Below are 19160 nucleotides of genomic sequence, written 5' to 3'. Positions count from 1 at the left end.
GTGTCAAGACTAACTTTACCACTTGAGCCACAGCACCACTTCCAGTTTTTGAGTGGTTAATTGCCTGGGCTGACTTTGAACCATGATCCTCAGATCTCAGCCTTCTGAGTAGCTAGGGTTACTGGTGTGAGCCATTGCATCTGGCCTTTTATATAAACATTTATTTTTATTTTTTAAAATTAGATACCTTTTTTTCATTGAAATGAGAGTTATATTAGACTCAGAGTGCTAGGGGGGATGCCTGAGTTACTTTCTGGCAGGCTTGAGTGCACAGAAAGGTTTATTTCTGTGGGATAAATGCCTAAGAGTACAATTGCTGGATTATATGGTAAGCATATGTTAGTTTTATAAGAAACTGCCAAACATTTTCAAATTGGCTGTATAATTTTACATTCCTAGTGATGTGGACCCAGCTTCTTTTGAACATTGGTGATGTAACTATTTTAATTTCAACATTCTGATAGGTGTGCAAGGAGTGATATTTTGTATGTAGTGGATTTCTCTAATGGCTGATGATGTTGAACTTGTTTTGTTTTTGTCATTTTCTGATTGGACAGTATACACTTACATACATACACATATATCTTTTTGTTTTTCTTTCTTTTTTGCCAGTCATGGAGTTTGAACTCAGGGCCTGAGCACTGTTCCTGAGCTTCTTTTGCTCAAGGCTAGTCCTCTACCACTTGAGCCACAGTACCACTTCCAGATTTTTCTGTTTATGTGGTACTGAGGAATCGAACCCAGGGCTTCATGCATGCTAGGCAAGCCCTATCTTTTACTTTTGTTTTAGTTTTTTTGTTGGTCGTGGGGCTTGAACTCTGGACTTGGGCACTGTCCCTGAGCTCTTCAGCTCAAGGTGAGCACTCTACCACTTGAGCCACAACACCACTTCTGGTCTTCTGGTGGTTTATTGGAGATAAGAGTCTCACAGACTTTCCTGCTCGTATTGGAGATAAGAGTCTCACAGACTTTCCTGCTCGGGCTGGCTTTGAACCATGATCCTCAGATCTCAGCCTCCTGAGTAGTTAGGATTACAGGCGTGAGCCACTGGAGCCCGGCTCTATCTTTTAGTTTTGATGTTAGTTTTTCTTTATATATTGTGGGTAAAGAGTCAGCTACATGCATTTTTTTCCATTCTAACTTGTTTTTGTTTTCTTCACAGGATTTTTCTCAGAGCAAGAATTCTAATTTCAGTAAGGTCTAATTTCAACTTTTCCCTTTTATGGGTTTTACTTTTGGTATCTGTCCCCTCCCCTGGCCCCCCAGTGGTCGTGGTGGTGATGGTGACACTAATCTTTAAATTCAAAGCTTTGCACTTGCTAGGCATTTGCTCTAGCACTTGAGCCATGTATTCTGTGCTTTTGGCATCAAGTCTAAGAATTCACTGCCTCCAGCTTAGGTCTTGAGAATTTTTTTTACTACACTTAAGAAAAGTTTAATAGCCTTACCTTTATTATGCAATCTATTCTGAGCGATTTTTAAAATTTTCTTTGCGTATGCTGGAGCTTGAAACTCTGGATCTAGGCGCTGTCCCTTAGCTTTTTCCATCAGTGCTGGCATTCTACCACTTGAGCCATACTTCCACTTCAGGCTTTTTGCTGGTTAACTGGACATCAAGAGTCTCATGGACCTTCCCGCTCCAGTTGGCTTCAAATCAAGACCCTGAGATCTCAGCCTTCTGAGTAGCTAGGATTAGAAATATGAGCCACCCGCGCCCATCTTGAGTGAACTTTGCATAACGGATTAGTTTAAGGTTCACATTTGGCGATCCTCTGGCTTCCACTTGCTGACTGCTGGGATTGCAGGCCTGCACCTCCACCCCCGGGTAGGGCCAGGGCTTTTACGGCGGCCTTTACACCTCAGCCCACCTACGGCGCTATTTACCACTCGGTGCCCCCTGCATGCTCGTGCCCAGTCAATTCCTGGTGAACTAGACTTCAAGCGGGTCCATTTGATTATTATTCCCTCCAGCCTTGTTTTCCTTTTTCTTCACTTACATACCAATTGGCCCTCTCCCCCTTCCCCCGCCCCAACCCGACCAGAAGAAGCCCGAGACGAGAATAGTGCTGTGCGCCCGGCACGCAGCAGCGCTCGTTAGATAATGTACGACTGGACGGACCGAGGGCAGGAACGGAGAAGTAAGAGAAGAGCGGCGACTGCCCACGCCTCGGCCTTCCTCGGGCTTCGGCGAGCCGCGAGCGCCCCCTCGCGGGAGGCTGGCTCGCGCCGGCATGAAGGAAGTGACTCAGAACTTTGAGGAGAGAAACAACAAAACAAAACAAAAACATGGCAGCTGGACGGAAGAGCTTGAGGCCTGGTGCCGGAAGTTCCATGCCGGAAGGTTGCTCCCTAGAAAGACGTCCCTAGAAAGAGCGGGAGGCGTTCGGCCCAAAGCGCTCGGCCTTCTGCTCTGGACGCGCGCAGAATCGTTCCGTGCGTGCGGAGGCTTCGGAGCCGGAGCGCGCTTCCGGTGTCGGCGGCGGCGGCGGCAGCCCGGGAGAAAGCCCCGGCCGCGGGAGGGGTGAGCGGGGCTCGGGGTCCCGAAGCAGCAGGGGAAGGGGTGAGGCCCGGGGGATGGACGGGGGAGGTGGAGGATTTTTACCTCTGAGCGGGCGGGAGGAGGTGGGCTGGGCGGGGAGGGCTGTCGGCGCCCGCGGACGGGTGTGCAGGCCACGTGCGCCGGGCTTTGTCCCGGGGCCGCCCGGCTCCCGCCCCGCTCCCGCCCGGCTCCCGCCCGGACGCAGGGCCGGGGGGCCGTGCCGCCGCCGCCTTCTTCTCTCTAGCTCGGTGCGGGGCCCAGAGCTGGCGCTGTGGCGGGCGCTTGCTGAATGAATGACCCGGGATGCGTGGGGAGGGCTGTGTCCCGAGCCGTTTCCCGCACATCAGCTCCATCTTAGTCTCCGTGTTCCATCCGAGGCTCTCCAGCCGGGCCTTGGGTCTGCTCTCGTTTTCTTGGAAGGACAGGGATCGACATTGAAGGGGAGGAGGGGGCTCCCAATTGACTGCTAGGACCTTTGACTGGGAGTAAGCGAGCCTGGTGTGCGGGTCACAGACACAGAAGTCGGACGCCAGCTTCAAGTGCGGCTGTTAGAGTCTAACTCGAGAAGAAAGAGCTGGCTGGTGGTGTGTCAGCCCCTCCTCCCATTCTGTTTCCAGGACTGGGGTCTCCTCTTTGCCCTTCATTTGCAAAATAAAGGGGGAGTGTCATCTGGACAGTCTCTAAAAACTCTTCCAGTTCTAATACTAGGGCTGTGCCTGACAGCACATGTCACTTCCACATTAGTAAAACCACATCAGTGCTGGTTTTTTCCAACCTGGATTATCGAGAAAGAGGATGTCTTTGGTTTTGTTTTTAAATTTTGGTACTTCATTTTCTTTTTTTTTATTGTCGGTCGTGGATTTGAACTCTGGGCCTGGGCACTGTCCCTTAGGTCTTCAGCTCAAGGCTAGTACTCTACCACTTGAGCCACAGCACCACTTTCCGCCACTGCCACCTGGCTTCCTTCCTTCCTTCCTTTCTTTCTTTCTTCTTTTCTTCTTTTTTTTTGGGGGGGGGGTCTGGTTGTGGGGCCTAAACTCTGGGCCTGGGCACTGTCCCTCAGCTCTTCAGCTCAAGGCTAGCGCTCTACCACTTGAGCTACAGCGCCACTTCCGGTTTTCTGGTAGTTTATTGGAGATATGAGTCTCACGGTCTCTCCTGCCCGGGCTGGCTTTGAACAGCGATCCTTAGATCTCAGCCTCCTAAGTAGCTAGTATTACAGGCGTGAGCCACCAGCGCCCGGCTTGGTGTGTTTTTTTTTTTATTTTTTTGCCAGTCATGGGCCTGGGTGCTGTCCCTCAGCTCTTCAGCTCAAGGCTAGTGCTCTACCACTTGAGCCACAGTGCCACTTCCAGCTTTTTCTGCTTATGTGGTGCTGAGGAATCGAACCCAGGGCCTCAGGCATGCAAGGCAAGTGCTCTACCACTGAGCCACCTTCCCAGCCCCTCCTTTCTTTTCTTTTTCTTTCTCCAGTCCTGGGGCTTGAACTCAGGGCCTGGGCTCACTGTCCTTGAGCTTCTTTTGCTCAAGGCTAGCGCTCTGCCATTTGAGCCACAACACCACTTCCAGCTTTCTCTGTTTATGTGGTACTGAGTAATCAAACTCAGGGCTGCCTGCATGCTAGGCAAGCACTCTACCACTAAGCCACATTCCCAGCCCCTTTGTACTTTATTTTTACACCTCCTTTCTTAGTTCCATTACAGTATTGGATACACAGCAGAAAATGAATAGAAATTTACTAAATCAAATGGGATAGAAATTACAGTCCTACTTTGGACATTAGTTCTTACAGGGGGGGGGAGCTGGAGAGGAACTGGGGTTTTACCTAGAGAGATTTGGGGTAGGCATGGCAGTTTTAAGCCAGCTTTAGGAATAATCTGCTTGAGAAGGATAATGATGTGAATGAGAATCAGTGCTGTTTGATTCCCCTATCCCCAGGACCATGGCCTGCACTGAGCGTACGTTCATTGCTATCAAGCCTGACGGAGTCCAGCGGGGTCTTGTGGGAGAGATCATTAAGCGTTTTGAGCAGAAAGGATTCCGCCTCGTTAGTTTGAAATTTATGCAGGTGAGTGGACTTCCTAAGACTTCTCTGTAGTAAGATGTCAAAACTTGAAAACTCCTCAGTGACTAAGCATGTTAGCAGAATCTTGGGACCAAACCAAGTTATTTTGGATTTCTAAAAATAGTCTGTCATTTACCCTTAGCAGTGAAGAATTCCACATATTACTGCAGCCCTGTAATTTCTGACTCAGCTCAGTGTGTCTTTGAGCTCCTGATCTCTAATTTCTAGCAGATAATTTTAGAAAACCCCCACCTCTCTTCTTCCTGAACTCCCAGTCCTTTGAGGCAGGGGGTATTTCAGCAGGAAAATACTTACGTCACCAATTACTACCTGCTTAGGGTCCATCATAGGTCAGGTACCTTTTGGCCTTGGGGAAAACTGGTTTTGCCCTTGAAGAGGTTCCTCTTCTACTGCAGACACAGCTGCCAGATGCAGACAAAGCAATATTTCAATAAATGCAAAGGTCTAGTGGCCAAGAGCCGTCTTTCAAACAAGTCAGTGATGAGAATTCAGATTCTTTTTTTATTTTTTACTTTTTTTGGGTCCGGTTGTGGGGCCTGAACTCTGGGTCTGAGCACTGTCCCTCAGCTCTTCAGCTCAAGGCTAGCGCTCTAACACTTGAGCCACAGCACCACTTCCGGCTTTTTTCTTTTTGCTGATGTGGTGCTGAGGAATCGAACCCAGGGCCTCAGGCATGCAAGGCAAGTGCTCTACCACTGAGAATTCTCTCCCAGCCCGAGAATTCAGATTCTTAAATAAAGTTGCAGATAGAATTTTTCCCATTAAGTGAATTAATGTTGGACCCTCCTTCTTAGTATGTTTTGAATGCGTGTTTTAGTAGCTGATAGGTTGATGGATGTTTTAATCGCTAATTTCTATGTATGTGTGTATACCTAAAGTGTTCAGTATGCCTTGTATGATGCTGTTCTGCGGACTCAGAAAAACTGAGGGGCCCTGATAGACCCTTAGCAAGACTAGATGCTGTAGCAAAGGGATAGCATGAGCCAAGATCAGCTGAAACTCAGCAGATGGTTTGCTCTCTAGCTAGCTTGATTTGTTCCCACGTGCCATCCTCGCAGGGTGAGATTCTGAACTTCCGCAGAAGTATTTATTGCTTGATGTCTTGTATTTTGGGGTAGTTTAGATCATATGGTAATCACATGGGGCCTATATCCTCTGAATAAACGTGAAGCATCTCCAGGAGTTGTCCTGGTTCATGTCGCTGCTGATCAGATGCAGAATGTTCCCTCTGGTGTTTTAGTTGGGGTCTGCTCTGGAATAGAAATTCATTATACTATTAGTTTTCCTTTCTCACATGAGATGGCTGGATTCAGTTCCAAGATCATTTTATTCAGACCCATCAAGGGCAAGAAGGGGAAATTGTGGTGCAAAACTGCAGAAACATTTTAGTCTCTGTGCTCTCTGCCCTCTAGTAGTGTGAAGGGCAAACTGGGTTTTAACAAATCAGTAGGCTGAGAGCGTTTATGCTGGATAGCAGGGTCAGTGAGGGGATAACTAGATTGCTGATTTGTAGACACTTTGCTCCCAGTCCTCATCTGTTGTCCTGTGGAATAGGCTTCTGAAGATCTTCTCAAGGAACACTACATTGACTTGAAGGACCGTCCCTTCTTTCCAGGCCTGGTGAAATACATGCACTCAGGGCCCGTGGTTGCCATGGTGAGTAGGCCTGGGTGGGAAGTTCATGAGAATGACTTTGTTGGTGAGTGTTCCTCTTCCTGTGTTGGATGTCAGGTCCTCACTGCTGCAGAGGAATAGGTTGTAGGATTGAACAGTTGGGGTGGGGGTCAGCTGTCTGAGGTGAGGAGAGAACGGGCTTGAAAGCCCTGGAGGGTAGAGAGGTTGTCTCTTATTTATTGCAAGTCAACTTGCTTCTTATTTTTTTTTAATTAATTTTTAATTTTTATTGTAGGGCTCAAACTCAGGGTCTAGGTGCAGGCCTGGAACTCTTTTGCTCAAGTCTAGCACTGTACCATATTGAGCTCTACTTCTGGTGGTTCACTGGAGATAAGAGTCTCACAGACTTTCCTGCCCAGGCTGGCTTTGAACTGTGATCCTCAGATCTCAGCCTCCTGAGTAACTAGGATTAAAGGTGTGAGCCACCAGTGCCTGGCTGCATTGCTTTTTATATTTGTGTCAATCACTCTTTATGACATTGGGGATACAGTCATTAATGAGACAAAAAAAAGTATCAGATTTTCATAGTTTTCTTGGCTTACTCTTTGTACACACACTTTGTGTGTTTATGTCTGTATGTGTCTGTGTGTCTGTCTGTGTGTGTGTCTGTCTGTGAGGGAGGCTGAAGATTTAGCCCAGGTCTTCACACATTCTAGGTAAGTAGTCTACCTCTGAGATACATCCTCAGACTTTGTTTACTCTTATTAAAGGGGTGGAGGTGTTATACAATAAAGGAATTATGAAGTATATATCAGCTAGTGCTGAGTGATAAGAAAAATGAAATAGGCTGATAACAAATGTTACTCATTCATTCAGTGCCAGTACTGAATCTTGATGTTTTCTTGCTCATAGCTGTTGATATACCACTTGAGCCATGCCTTCATTCCACTATTTTACCAGTTATTTGAAGATAAACTCACAGACTTTTCAGCCCAAGATGACTTCAAACCTTGGTCTTCCAGGTCTCAGCTTCTTGAGTACCAAGGACTTATGGACATAGTGCCTGGCTATGTTACAACTTTAAGTTGGATATTTTAGGAGTATGATTTTCAAACTAATACCTTTTTTTTTTTTCTTGCCAGCCCTGGGGCTTGAACTTGGGGCCTGGGCAATGTCCCTAAGCTTCTTGCTCAAGGCAAGCACTCTACCACTTGAGCCACAGCACCACTTTCAGCTTTTTGTGTTTATTTGGTACTGAAGAATGGAACTGGGGCTTCATGCATGCTAGGCAAGCACTCTACCACTAAGCCACATTCCCAGCCCTCTTGATTGGCTTTTTCACAGCCATTCCTCACAGCTGATGCTCTACCACTTGAGCCATACCTCCAGTGCAGCTTTTCAGCTGAGCAAGTGGAGATAGAATCTTGAGAACTTCCTTCCTAGGCTGGTGTCAAACCATGATCCTCAAATCTCCTGAATATATTTTAGGAGTGAGCCACTGGTCCCTGACTAGGTATGGCTTTTTGAAGAAGGCTGGCATACCTGAAGTCTGGCAGGTAGAAGATAGGGTGAGAAGGGTTCAGAGGCACAGGCAGGGGCACATCATTTAGGCTGTGTTGGCAATGTCCTTCACTAAGTGCTAGGACACTGGGAGGTTTCACACTTACTTAGCATTCTGTATACTGTGGGTGTCATGTTGAGAGTGGACTGTAGACAGAAATGTCAGAGAGACTGGTATCCCCCATGCTGGAATAAGTAGAAGCTCTGTGAATGTTTGTCCAGTGGATGGATATCAACTTCTAGGTTCTTATACTTGGTAGGCAGGCACTCTTCCACTTAATTCTTAATTTTCCTGTTTTGAATTAGTAGTTGCCAGATTTTCTGCTGAGATTGGTTTTCTTTCTTGACCTTGTCTTCTTTTGTCCTTGGAGGTCTGGGAGGGGCTCAATGTTGTAAAGACAGGCCGAGTGATGCTTGGCGAGACCAACCCTGCAGATTCCAAGCCAGGGACCATCCGTGGGGACTTCTGCATCCAGGTTGGCAGGTGAGTTTTTTTTTTTTTTTTTGGTCGGTTGTGGGGCCTGAAAGCTGGGCCTGGGCACTGTCCCTCAGCTCTTCAGTTCAAGGCTAGCACTCTACTACTTGAGCGTCAGCCCCACTTCCGGCTTTTTCTGCTTATGTGGTGCTGAAGAATTGAAACCAGGGCCTCATGCATGTAAGGCAAGCACTCCACCACTGAGCAACATTCCCAGCCCCGCAGGTGAGTTTTTTTTGTTTGTTTGTTTTTCTCTCAAAGCTATCTTTCTAGCTCTTGTGCCATAGCTCCACTTCTGGCTCATTGATTTTTCCTGAACAGGCTGGCTTTGAACCATGATCTTCAGATCTTAGCCTTCTGAGTAACTAGGATTATACGTGCAAGCCACTGGTGCCAGATTTGGTGTTTTTTTTTTTTTTTTTCGGTCGTGGGGCTTGAACTCTGGGCCTGGGTGCTGTCCCTCAGCTCTTCAGCTCAAGGCTAGCGCTCTACCACTTGAGCTACAGCGCCACTTCCGGTTTTCTGGTAGTTTATTGGAGATATGAGTCTCACGGTCTCTCCTGCCCGGGCTGGCTTTGAACAGCGATCCTTAGATCTCAGCCTCCTAAGTAGCTAGTATTACAGGCGTGAGCCACCAGCGCCCGGCTTGGTGTGTTTTTTTTTTTATTTTTTTGCCAGTCATGGGCCTGGGTGCTGTCCCTCAGCTAGCGCTTTACCACCTGAGCCTCAGCCCCACTTCCAGCTTTTTCTGCTTATGTGGTGCTGAGGAATGGAACCCAGGGCCTCATGCATGCAAGGCAAGCACTCTACCACTGAGCTACCTTCCCAGCCCCGACGAGTACATTTCTTATCAAGCATTGTTGCCTCCTCGTTGTTTCCCGTTCCCAAAGGGTTTACTTCTGATGTGCTATCGAGAGCACAGACCTTTGGCTTTCCTGCAGTGGGCATGCAGGGGACTCCTGGGCAGTTAATCCTGGTCTTGGTCACATGGTCTCTCTTTCCACCTAGGAACATCATTCATGGCAGCGATTCCGTGGAGAGTGCAGAGAAGGAGATCAACTTGTGGTTTCGGCCTGAGGAACTGGTGGATTACAAGAGCTGTGCACAGGACTGGATCTACGAGTGACAGGCGAACAGGCCATGATAGTTTTCCTGTCTACTCTCCACCCCTTTCCCCATTCCCAGACTAGCAAATTCAGTTATTTCTGGAACTTCCTGTAACCTAGAGGAATGCTCTCAAAGATGTGAGTGCTCCTTTTACAGTGTTATATGCTGCCATCGGATTAAAATATTTCATCTCAATATAGGAATAGTTGATGTGTTACTTCATACTGCTTCATTGCTTTGCATTGCTTATTTCCTTTATACTGAGTGGGAATACTTTGTGAATTATTAATGTTGACTGTACCTATATATAGTCATTTTTTGCCTGATTCTTTTTTTTTGGTCGTGGGGCCTGCATTCTGGGCTTGGGCACTGTCCTTCAGCTCTTCAGCTGAAGTCTAGCACTCTACCACTTGAGCGTCAGCCCCAGTTCCGGCTTTTTCTGCTTATGTGGTGCTGAGGAATCGAACCCAGGGCCTCATGCATGCAAGGCAAGCACTCTACCACTGAGCCACCTTCCCAGCCCTTTTGCCTGATTCTTTACCCCCTGCATCCATCCCATCTACTCTTGGCACTGAGTCAATTAACAAGCAACTGTGCAGGATGTCTGCTAGGTTGTAAAGACTACTGGGCATAGAGGCTCTTTCAGAAATAAAAGCAGCAGGCTGGGAATGTGGCTTAATGGTAGAGTGCTTGCCTAGCATGCACAAAGCCCTGGGTTCAATTCCTCAGTACCACATAAACAGTAAGGGCTGGAAGTAGCACTGTGGCTCAAGTGGTAGAGTGCTAGCCTTGAGCAAAAGAAGCTCAGGGACAGTACCCAGGCCCTAAGTTCAAGTCCCAGGACTGGCCAAAAAAAAAAAGATAGAGCAGCGTGTAGTATTGGGTATTGTACACCTCTGATCCTAGCCCCAGTGGGGTGGAAACAGGAGGATCGTGAGTTTGAGCTATGTAGCCTGGGCTTCATAGCTATACCTTATTTTGGAAAACCTGAGAAGTTCTCAGGAACAGATGGTCATGTGGGAGGAGTTGTAACTATTCTAAGAATCAAAAGAGCTATGTAGATAGTAGGTTTGAATCCCTGGGATGCTGTCAAACAAAATGAGAGAGGTTATAGGTAAATAGGTTTGATTTGTGAGGACACTGTTTGAGTTGCTTTGAGAGAGTCTAGAAGCCAGCATGGTAATCCTAGCTACTCTGGACTAGAATATCAGAATTGGAGTCCAAGGCTAGCACAGCTAAACATTTACTGAGACCACATCTCTAGAAAAATCTTGAATGTGGTGGTGGGAACCTCACACCCCAGCTATGGTAGGGAAGTGTAAATAGCAAAAGGCTGATAATCCTAGCACTCAGGATCTTGAGGTAGGAAGATTAAAACAAAAGAACCAAAACTCTGGATTTATAACCTTTGTTTCCCCTCACATTCCACTAGCCAGAACTGACTTAGTCACAAGGCTGCATTAGCTAACAAAACTGAGATACTGTCTAACTTTATTTGTAGGTAAAGCTCCCAAGTTTTACCTAGAAGTGAGAGTGAATACTGGAGAGTTGGGGAACAACAATTTTTTTTTTTCTGGTCTTGGGGCTTGAACTCAGGGCCTGGGTGTTGTCCCTGAGCTTTTGCTCAAGTCTAACTACCAACTTGAGCCACAGTGCCACTTCTGGGTTTTTTTTTTTTTCCTGAGTAGTTTATTAGTGATGAGTCTCATGGACTTTTTTTTTTTGTTTTTTTGGTCGGTCGTGGAGCTTGAACTCTGGGCTTGGGCTTTGTCCCTCAGCTCTTCAGCTTAAGGCTAGTGCTCTACCACTTGAGCCACAGTGCCACTTCTGGTTTTCGAGTGGTTTATTGGAGATAAGAGTCTCACAGACTTTCCTGCCCGAGCTGGCTTTGAACTATGATCCTCAGATCTCAGCCTCCTAAGTAGCTAGGATTATAGGCATGAGCCACTGGCACCCGGCACCCGACTTCTCAGGGACTTTTTTGCCTAAGCTGGCTTCCAACCACAATCCTCAGATCTCAGTCTCCTGATTAGGATTAGGGGTGAGTTTGGGGCAACTGATTTTTGCTACAAACTTCAGCAGGTTTTCTTTTTCTTTCTTTCTCTGTAGAGCTGAGGGCTGAACTCTGCCTTGCACTTGCCAGGCAAATGTTCTTCCACTGAGCTAAATCCCCAACCTCTTTCTTGTCATTTTTGAGGTTATTAGGGGCAATAGAGGGAGGAAAGGGAGGTCTGTGGAGACAAGGAAGCTTGGGGTGGGTGCATGTCTGTTAGACACAGCACTGGCTGTTTTAGAGGGTGAAGGAGAGTATCAGGACTCGGGGAATGAATGTGTGTAGTGCGGCCCACTGCAGGGAAGTGTCCACTAAATTTCCAGACCCTTTAGTAACAGAAAACAAAATCCAGAGAAAGCTGGGCACCGGTGGCTCACGCCTGTAATCCTAGCTACTTAGGAGGTTGAGATCTGAGGATTGCGGTTCAAAGCCAGCCCGGGCAGCAAAGTCCGTGAGACTCTTATCTCCAGTAAACCACTAGAAAACCGGAAGTGGTGCTGTGGCTTAAGTGGTAGAGCACTCACCTTGAGCTGAAGAGTGCAGGGACAGTGCCCAAACCCAGAGTTCAAGTCCCACGACTGACCCCCCCAAAAAAAAATAGAGGAGAGGGTGCTTCAGATTGAGGCACAGAATGAAGGCAAGTGACAATCATTGCCAGTGTTTTCTGGGTTGATATTCTACAACCACCAGGTTTGGGAAAGCCAATGGTGGGTAGCCAAGGTCTATATTGCATTTACCTGGTCAGGCACAGGTGGCCAGTGGTGCTGGGAGGGAGCTGCTGGGAAATGGCATGAGTCCTAGAGCTTCCCTCGGCCCACAAAGGAGGGCTTACTATTCTAGAGACACCAGAAACCAGATGCTTGTACTCCTAGCTACTCTGGAGGCTGAGATTTGAGAATGGAGATTTAAAGCCAGCCCAGGCAGAAAAGTCTGTTGGACTCTTTATCTCCAATAAGCCACCCAAAAATCCAGAAGTAGAGGGGTGGCTCAAGTTGTAGATTGAGCATAAAAGCTAAAGGACAACATCCAGTCCCTGAGATCAAGCCTCAGTACACACACACACACACACACACACACACACACACACACACCTCTGTGTATATACACAGCGTCAGTACACACACACACACACACACCTCAGTATATACACACATACACAATCAGAAAAGGGCTTTCTCCTGGTCAAATGAATTGGAGTCACTCGCAAATGTGGCAGTGAAGTCTCACAAAGGAATGATGGATGGGGTGAGCAGTCCAAATAGTTTATTAGGGGGCTGGGAAGGTGGCTCAGTGCTAGAGCGCTTGCCTTGCATGCTTGAGGCCCTGGGTTCGCTTCCTCAGCACCACATAAACAGAAAAAAAAAGCCGGAAGTGGCACTGTGGCTCAAGTGGTAGAGTGCTAGCCTTGAGCTGAAGAGCTGAGTGACAGTACCCAGCCCCAGAGTTCAGGCCCCACGACCAGATCCCCCTCTCCCCCCCAAAAAAAATAGTTTATTAGGAGAATGTACAGAACTGCAGATCATGCTTGAGAGCCAGTGAGAGCAAAGGACCTGGGTCTGTCTACCTGAGCAAATGGTGTTAAAGAGTCAGTATAGAATTTTTGTAAGAGGGCTTACGGAATTTTGGCTCAGGGCCTGGACCATAAACACCTTTATTAATGTCTGGGAATGTTCAAGGCCCCAGCTTGGACAAGCCTGCCAGGAAAAATCTGCAGCTAGCTAGGTCACAGAGGCAACAAGGAACTGTGATTTATGGTAGTAGGGGCGTGGGGGTGAGGACGTTCAGGGGGGCTAGTGGTTGTGCAAAGTAGACAGGGCGTAGGCATACTCTGCAAATCAACAGGCCTTAACTTCTAAAAGAATCTAGAAGAATCTTGTCTCTGGTCTGTCTTAGGTTGAGCTTGAATAACCTGCTCAGCTCACAGGTAGCGCTGGCTGGGTGGAGCAGGAACATCTCTGGATGGGAACCGGGAGACTCAAGGGGTGCTGAAAGGGACTGGAAAAGGCTGGGTGGAGGAGACAGGTTATTAAGCCTGGGGGTTGGGGGGAGGGAAGCAGCCGACCACAGAAGACAAGGGCTATCATCCTAGGAGTTGGTGATGCCATCCTGTGGCAGGGGACAGAGACAGAAGCCAACAGTTGAGGAGGGTGCAGAGGGAGGCTCTGTGGGGCACAGGCCATAGGGAGGTTGGGTGTGTGGAAGAGAAAGGGCTGGGGGGGCGCCACCAGGGCCCACAGAGGAGGGAAATGGGAGGCTGTGGAAACATGAAGGGACTTTGGCGTGTCTGAGCTGAGTTCCACTCGTGTGTGTGTGTGTGTGTGCGTGCGCGCGCGCGCAGGTCTCTGGGGCCTCCAGAGTTTGGAGGTGCTCGGCTGTGTGTGTGGGGAACGACAAGTCACTTCCTGCTTGGGAACCCACGGTCGTTCAGCCGGCGGAGGCGGGCACCCCGGGCCACTGGGCGGGGACAGAGCGCTGGCCGCCGGGCGCTGGGCCTCCGGGGTTGGTCGGCGGGGTCCTGGGCGGCCCCACCCCTCGCCCCTCCTCCGGGTGGTCGCTCTCGCCTTCCGGCTTTCGCTGCTGCCGCGATCGGATCTCCCCCTCCGCCTTCTCGGTAAGGCCAGGACGCTCTCCCTGGGCCCCCCGCCCTCCCGCAACCCCCCCCTTTCGGGGCCGTGGTCCACCCGGTCCCCACGTCCCCACTCGGGCAGGGCGGGGCGGGGCCAGCGGCCGCGAAGCCACGTGTCCCAGGCCGGGCGGGTGGTGGAGGCCGGGCCGACGCCCACGTGGCTTCCTGGACCCAGGACCCAGCCCCGGCCGGCCGCCCTGACCGCACCTCTGGCCCCGCAGAAGAGCCATGGCTAACCTGGAGCGGACCTTCATCGCCATCAAGCCCGACGGCGTGCAGCGTGGCCTGGTGGGCGAGATCATCAAGCGCTTCGAGCAGAAGGGATTCCGCCTGGTGGCCATGAAGTTCGTGCGGGTAACGCGCCCCTTCGGCCCTCTGCGGCCGCCGGCTCGCCAGTGCTTTGCCCTCCGGGCAGCTGTTGGGCAGCGGCGGGTCCGCGTCTCCTTGCCCGAGGGCCCGGGGTCGGTTTCCCTCCCTCCAAAGTCCCTGTGCCCCGCGCCCGCCCCAGGCCGCCCGCGGGCCCCGTTGGCCGCGTTCCCAGGCCCCGGAGGACCCGGCGCCCTTGGGAAGGTGACTCCCGCCCCAGGCTGGGCACCTGGGCCCTGCGGAGGCCGCGGGTCGCCCCGGGGCCTCCGCCTGCCTGGCGCGTGGGTCGCGGAGGGCGTGGAGCCCGGAGCGGAGAGGAGCCTGGGGTTTCCTTCCGGCCCACGTGGGGCCGCGCTGGCTCGGGATGGGGGGCGGAGGGGAGGAGGGGGGCGCACAGCTCTTGGGTGCTACAGCCTGAAACTTGGCCCTGATGGAGGTTTCGAGGTGCTGCGTCTGTGTGGGTCTGCTTCGGCAAGGGGCGCTTGACTGTAGTTTCCAGATTTTTCATTTGGGGCTCAGATTCGAGCCCCTACAGTTTTAAGGGGGTAAGTAGTACCCATGGACTGAAATTTCCATCAAGTCCCCTTCCCTGAAAGGGGATATTGTCCGAAATGATGGAGAGGCGCTGGGTAGGCCCGAGGGCTTTGATGTGGTCTCTTTTCTCTGGCATATCCGTCCATAGCAGCCACCCTTCTACTCCAGCTATCGAGATCCTCTGCTGAGGATTAGAAAATCTCATTGACAGCACAAGGATGTTTTTATGATCACAACAGCTTCTGCCCCATCTCCCCCACTCCTCCCGCCTCCGCCAAGGTGGCATTATGATTTGATTCGGATTTTAAAAATATGAGCCTTACGAATAGGTTGATAGACTAGACCTGACTTTCAAAGAAGCTGCCATGTGGGCTTGGGAAAGGTGGGTTGGAGCCATATTTGAGCCATTCCATTTGGTTTCCTAATGGGACCCTCTGAATGTCAGGCTTCTGAGGAACACCTGAAGCAGCACTACATTGACCTGAAAGACCGTCCCTTCTTTCCGGGGCTGGTGAAATATATGAACTCTGGACCCGTGGTAGCCATGGTGAGTGCTGAGGGAAAATTGGGGAGGCCGGGAGGGAGGCCCCTGAGAGGAACCAGGGAAATTTCTCTGTACCTGAGGTTTTTTTTCCCCCCCTTCTTTTTCTGCCACCGTTACCTTTTTAATAACTTATGAGCAGCATTTTAATGAATTAAAATATTAATTTTTACCAACTACTTAGTTAAGGACTGGGACCTTGCTGTGTTTCCCAGCCTGGCCTTGAACTTTGGTAGATGGCTAACACCCCTCCTCAGGATTACCTACCTAAATTCTGTTTTACAAATAGAGCATGCTGGTGTTTGGTTAAATTGGAGCTTGGGAGGGGTTACAAGTTGAAGCCAAAAAAAGATTTTAGCCAAAAGGGTTAAGGGTGGGGCAGGTGGTAGGGTGCTTGCCTTGCTAGCTCTGACTTGCATATGTGGGGCTGTGCAGTAAATTCCTCTGTGCTAAGCCCAGCTACACAGAGAAACCAAAACAGATCTTAAAAAAAGGACCATCTCTCCTGGGTCAGTCTATCTGGAAAAAAAATGCTAAATTTCCTTTTTAATAGATTAAAAAATTATTTTGTTACAAAGGTGTTGTACAGAGGGATTCCATAAGTCAGGTAATAAGTACATTTCTCTTTGGACAATGTCATTCCTTCGCTGGCTCTGACAGGTGTTTTTAACCATAATGCTTCCTAGACAGAAATGAATACTTCAGGGATAGGAGGGGTGTTTCTAGCAATAAAGTTCAAACACTAGTACCACCAAAAGTTAAATAAATACACTTGAAAATTTTCTCATGGAAAATTCAGATGGACCAAATGCCAGTGTCATGCTTGTAACCCTAGCTTCTCATGAGGCTGAGACCTGAATAATTGAGATTCAAAAACAGCTGAAGCTTATACCTGTAATCCTAGCTACTCAGGAGGCTTAGATCTGAGGATTTTGGTTTGAAGCCAGCCTGGGCAGGAAAACTGGTGAAAAGACTGAGACTCTTAGCTCCAGTTAATCACCAAAAAAGCTGGTGTGGAGCTATGTGGTAGTTTGCTATCCTTGAGCAAAAAAGCTCAGAGAGACAGTACCTGGGCCCTGAGTTCAAGCCCCAGAACTGTCCCCTCCTCCCCCTCACCTTCCAACCCTAACAGTTGGAGCAGCATAGTCTTAGAGACTCCCATTTCCACTGAACTAGCAAAAAGTCCAGCTTGACACAGGTGATAGAGTAGCCGCTGAAATGCGAAGCTTTTGAGTTCAAACTCCAGGACAAAGAAAAAAAAAACCAACGACGTGATACTTGAAGTAAAAGTTCTCTAGTCTTTGGATGTCCCACATGTCCAGTTGGGAGTAAAACTGAGGGTGTAATTAATTGGGAGACACTGAAATCTCTGAGAAAAGACAGCTTTCTGATCCTATGTGGCTGGCTTTCTTTTGCTCTTCTTTGGAGTACTTTCCCATTTATGCCACTGTTGGCTGTCCTTGTCTTCTGGGATCTTTGTCATTAATGTACCCATCCTTTTTTGTTTTGCTGGTCGTGGGGCCTGAAATCTAGGCCTGGGTGCTGTCCCTCGGCTCTTCAGCTCAAGGCTAGCGCTCTACCACTTGAGCCACAGCGCCACTTCCAGCTTTTTTTTTTTTTTTGCTTATGTGGTGCTGAGGAATCGAACCCAGGGCCTCATGCATGCAAGGCAAGCACTCTACCACTGAGCCACCTTCCCAGCTCCTGTACCATCCTTTATAGTTTTTTTTGTCTGTCATGGGGCTTGAACTCTGGGCCTGGGTGCTGTCCCTGAGCTCTATAGTTCAAGGCTAGCGCTCTACCACTTGAAATAGCGCCACTTCCTGTTTTCTGTTGGTTTATTGGAGATAAGAGTTTCATTGACTTTTCCTGCCCAGGCTGGTTTTGAACCTCAATCCTCAGATCTCAGTCTCCAGAGTAGCTAGGATTACAGGCGTGAGACACCGGTGACCAGCCTTCATAGTATTTATAGCCATACCAGCATTCTTTAGTCCTGGTTAGTCTCCACCTAAGGTAGATTGGAAACTCCCCAAATTGAGTAGATCTTCCCTGTTTCACATTTGTTTTAGTTTTTCTCTTAAAGGCCCCTACAATCTTTTGGGGTTTATGGGACAGTCTCTAGTTGATCTCTTTGGTGACTGCTATTAGGTAGGTGGGTAGATCTGTTTCAGTAATTCTTTCTTCTCTCTGGTCAAGGTCTGGGAGGGGCTGAATGTGGTGAAGACTGGCCGAGTAATGCTTGGAGAAACCAATCCAGCAGATTCTAAGCCAGGCACCATTCGAGGGGACTTCTGCATTCAAGTTGGCAGGTGAGTCCTGGTAGGGCTATTTGAATAAACTACATTTAAGTGGAGTCTAAAACATTTTGACAGCAAGAAGAGTGAGTGGTCAGAGTACTTCATATGCATGGGTGAAAGTATAACAATGAAAGCTGTTGAAACTTGAGGAAGAGAGAGTTTGAGAGGTGACTTTGATTCCCATACCTTGTGTTGTATAGAAATGTCATAGTGAGACAACTGCGCAATAGATGTTAATGAAAACTTGCACAGAACATTTTTTGATTTTTTTTTTTTTGGTGCCGGTTCTGGGACTTGAACTCAAGGCCTAAGCTTCTTTTGCTCAAACCTAGTGCTCCACCACTTGAGCCACAGGTCTACTTTGGCATTTGTGGCAGTTTAGTGGAGATAAAATTCTCAAGAGTTTTCTGCCCTGTTTAGTTTCAAACCATGAGCCTCAGATCTCAGTCTCCTGAACAGCTAGGATTATAGGCTTGAGCCACCGGTGCCCGTTTCTAGAGAACATTTTGTATATTTCCCAATTTTAGAATAACTTGAGCGTTGATAATTAGCATTGCATAAAGGCCTTCATAAATAGCTACTTCCTAGGTTACTTAAAATTCTACCCAGGCCCTTGCCCAAGGGAGTCATATATGGCTGTTGTCATTTGATTCGGCAGAAGGTACCTAAGTATGGGGAGAGGATGGGTTCTAGCTTTGCCCACAACCCCTGCGGGGGGGGGGCGAGGGGGGCCCTCTTCCTTCCCCCACGTCCAGGGGTTTGACATATAGCTCTTTGGTTCTCTCTCCAACATAGTCATATCAAAACACTTCATGGCATTCAAACAGAATAAAGGTTCACAATTCCTTTTAAAACACGTTGGGTGGGGCAAAGGTATGCCCAATTACCTTCCTCTGCTAAATAACCCTTTAAATACACTTGGGCAAAAACAACAACAAAAAAACCCAAAAACAAAAAAACAAAATACACTTGGGCACTTTAAAACATAGTAACTAGTAATTGTTCTGTTTCTCAGGAACATCATTCATGGCAGTGACTCAGTAAAAAGTGCTGAGAAGGAAATCAGCTTATGGTTTAAGCCTGAAGAATTGGTTGATTATAAGCCTTGTGCTCATGACTGGGTCTATGAGTAGAAGTGGACACAGCAGGGGTCCTGATCACCTTTAGCAAAACACCTGAGTCCCTGGACCCAGCTCTCCGTTTTACTGACAGAATGATATGATGGAACTTTTCTAAAGCATATTTACCAATAAAGCCTTTGGAACTAGGGGTACAGAGTCCTGTGCTGATTTGATGCTGAGAAGTGACTTTGTTTCCCTGGTTTAGTGGCATTACCCAAACAAACAAACGAGTCCTATTTAT

The 19160-nt window shown here is 48.6% G+C and overlaps 2 protein-coding genes across 3 annotated transcripts; both read left to right on the top strand.

Moving 5' to 3' along the window:
- Positions 1-2431: 2431 nt before the first annotated feature.
- On the top strand, positions 2432-9594 carry LOC106003148 (nucleoside diphosphate kinase A). Of its 2 annotated transcripts, none has more exons than XM_013037966.1 (5): positions 2432-2521; positions 4478-4607; positions 6180-6281; positions 8171-8283; positions 9283-9594. In XM_013037966.1, exons 2-5 carry the CDS (start codon positions 4482-4484, stop codon positions 9398-9400), a joined length of 459 nt encoding a protein of 152 aa, XP_012893420.1. In that variant the 5' UTR covers positions 2432-2521; positions 4478-4481; the 3' UTR covers positions 9401-9594. The 2 variants fall into 2 exon arrangements, with proteins under 2 accessions (XP_012893420.1, XP_012893421.1); XM_013037967.1 differs by having other exon boundaries at positions 2464-2560.
- A 4349-nt stretch (positions 9595-13943) lies between these two features.
- On the top strand, positions 13944-19067 carry LOC106003147 (nucleoside diphosphate kinase B). Its single transcript, XM_013037965.1, has 5 exons — positions 13944-14045; positions 14282-14414; positions 15406-15507; positions 17698-17810; positions 18814-19067. The coding sequence occupies exons 2-5, from the start codon at positions 14289-14291 to the stop codon at positions 18929-18931; spliced, it is 459 nt and encodes a 152-aa protein (XP_012893419.1). The 5' UTR covers positions 13944-14045; positions 14282-14288; the 3' UTR covers positions 18932-19067.
- Positions 19068-19160: the final 93 nt, after the last annotated feature.

Source organism: Dipodomys ordii, unplaced genomic scaffold, assembly GCF_000151885.1.
Source record: "Dipodomys ordii isolate 6190 unplaced genomic scaffold, Dord_2.0 Scaffold7, whole genome shotgun sequence".
Classification (NCBI taxonomy): domain Eukaryota; kingdom Metazoa; phylum Chordata; class Mammalia; order Rodentia; family Heteromyidae; genus Dipodomys; species Dipodomys ordii.
Note: the sequence above shows the minus strand (reverse complement) of the source record. Positions and strands in the feature narration are given on the sequence as shown.

What these genes read in the sequence shown, in the direction of transcription:
- LOC106003148 (XM_013037966.1), top strand. Translation starts at nt 4,482, where the DNA reads ATGGCCTGCACTGAGCGTACGTTCATTGCTATCAAGCCTGACGGAGTC. An exon ending in CAGGGCCCGTGGTTGCCATG is followed by an intron (nt 6,282 to 8,170) that starts GTGAGTAGGCCT and finishes TTGTCCTTGGAG; the next exon opens with GTCTGGGAGGGGCTCAATGT. An exon ending in TTCTGCATCCAGGTTGGCAG is followed by an intron (nt 8,284 to 9,282) that starts GTGAGTTTTTTT and finishes CTTTCCACCTAG; the next exon opens with GAACATCATTCATGGCAGCG.
- LOC106003147 (XM_013037965.1), top strand. Translation starts at nt 14,289, where the DNA reads ATGGCTAACCTGGAGCGGACCTTCATCGCCATCAAGCCCGACGGCGTG. An exon ending in TGGCCATGAAGTTCGTGCGG is followed by an intron (nt 14,415 to 15,405) that starts GTAACGCGCCCC and finishes TCTGAATGTCAG; the next exon opens with GCTTCTGAGGAACACCTGAA. An exon ending in TTCTGCATTCAAGTTGGCAG is followed by an intron (nt 17,811 to 18,813) that starts GTGAGTCCTGGT and finishes TCTGTTTCTCAG; the next exon opens with GAACATCATTCATGGCAGTG.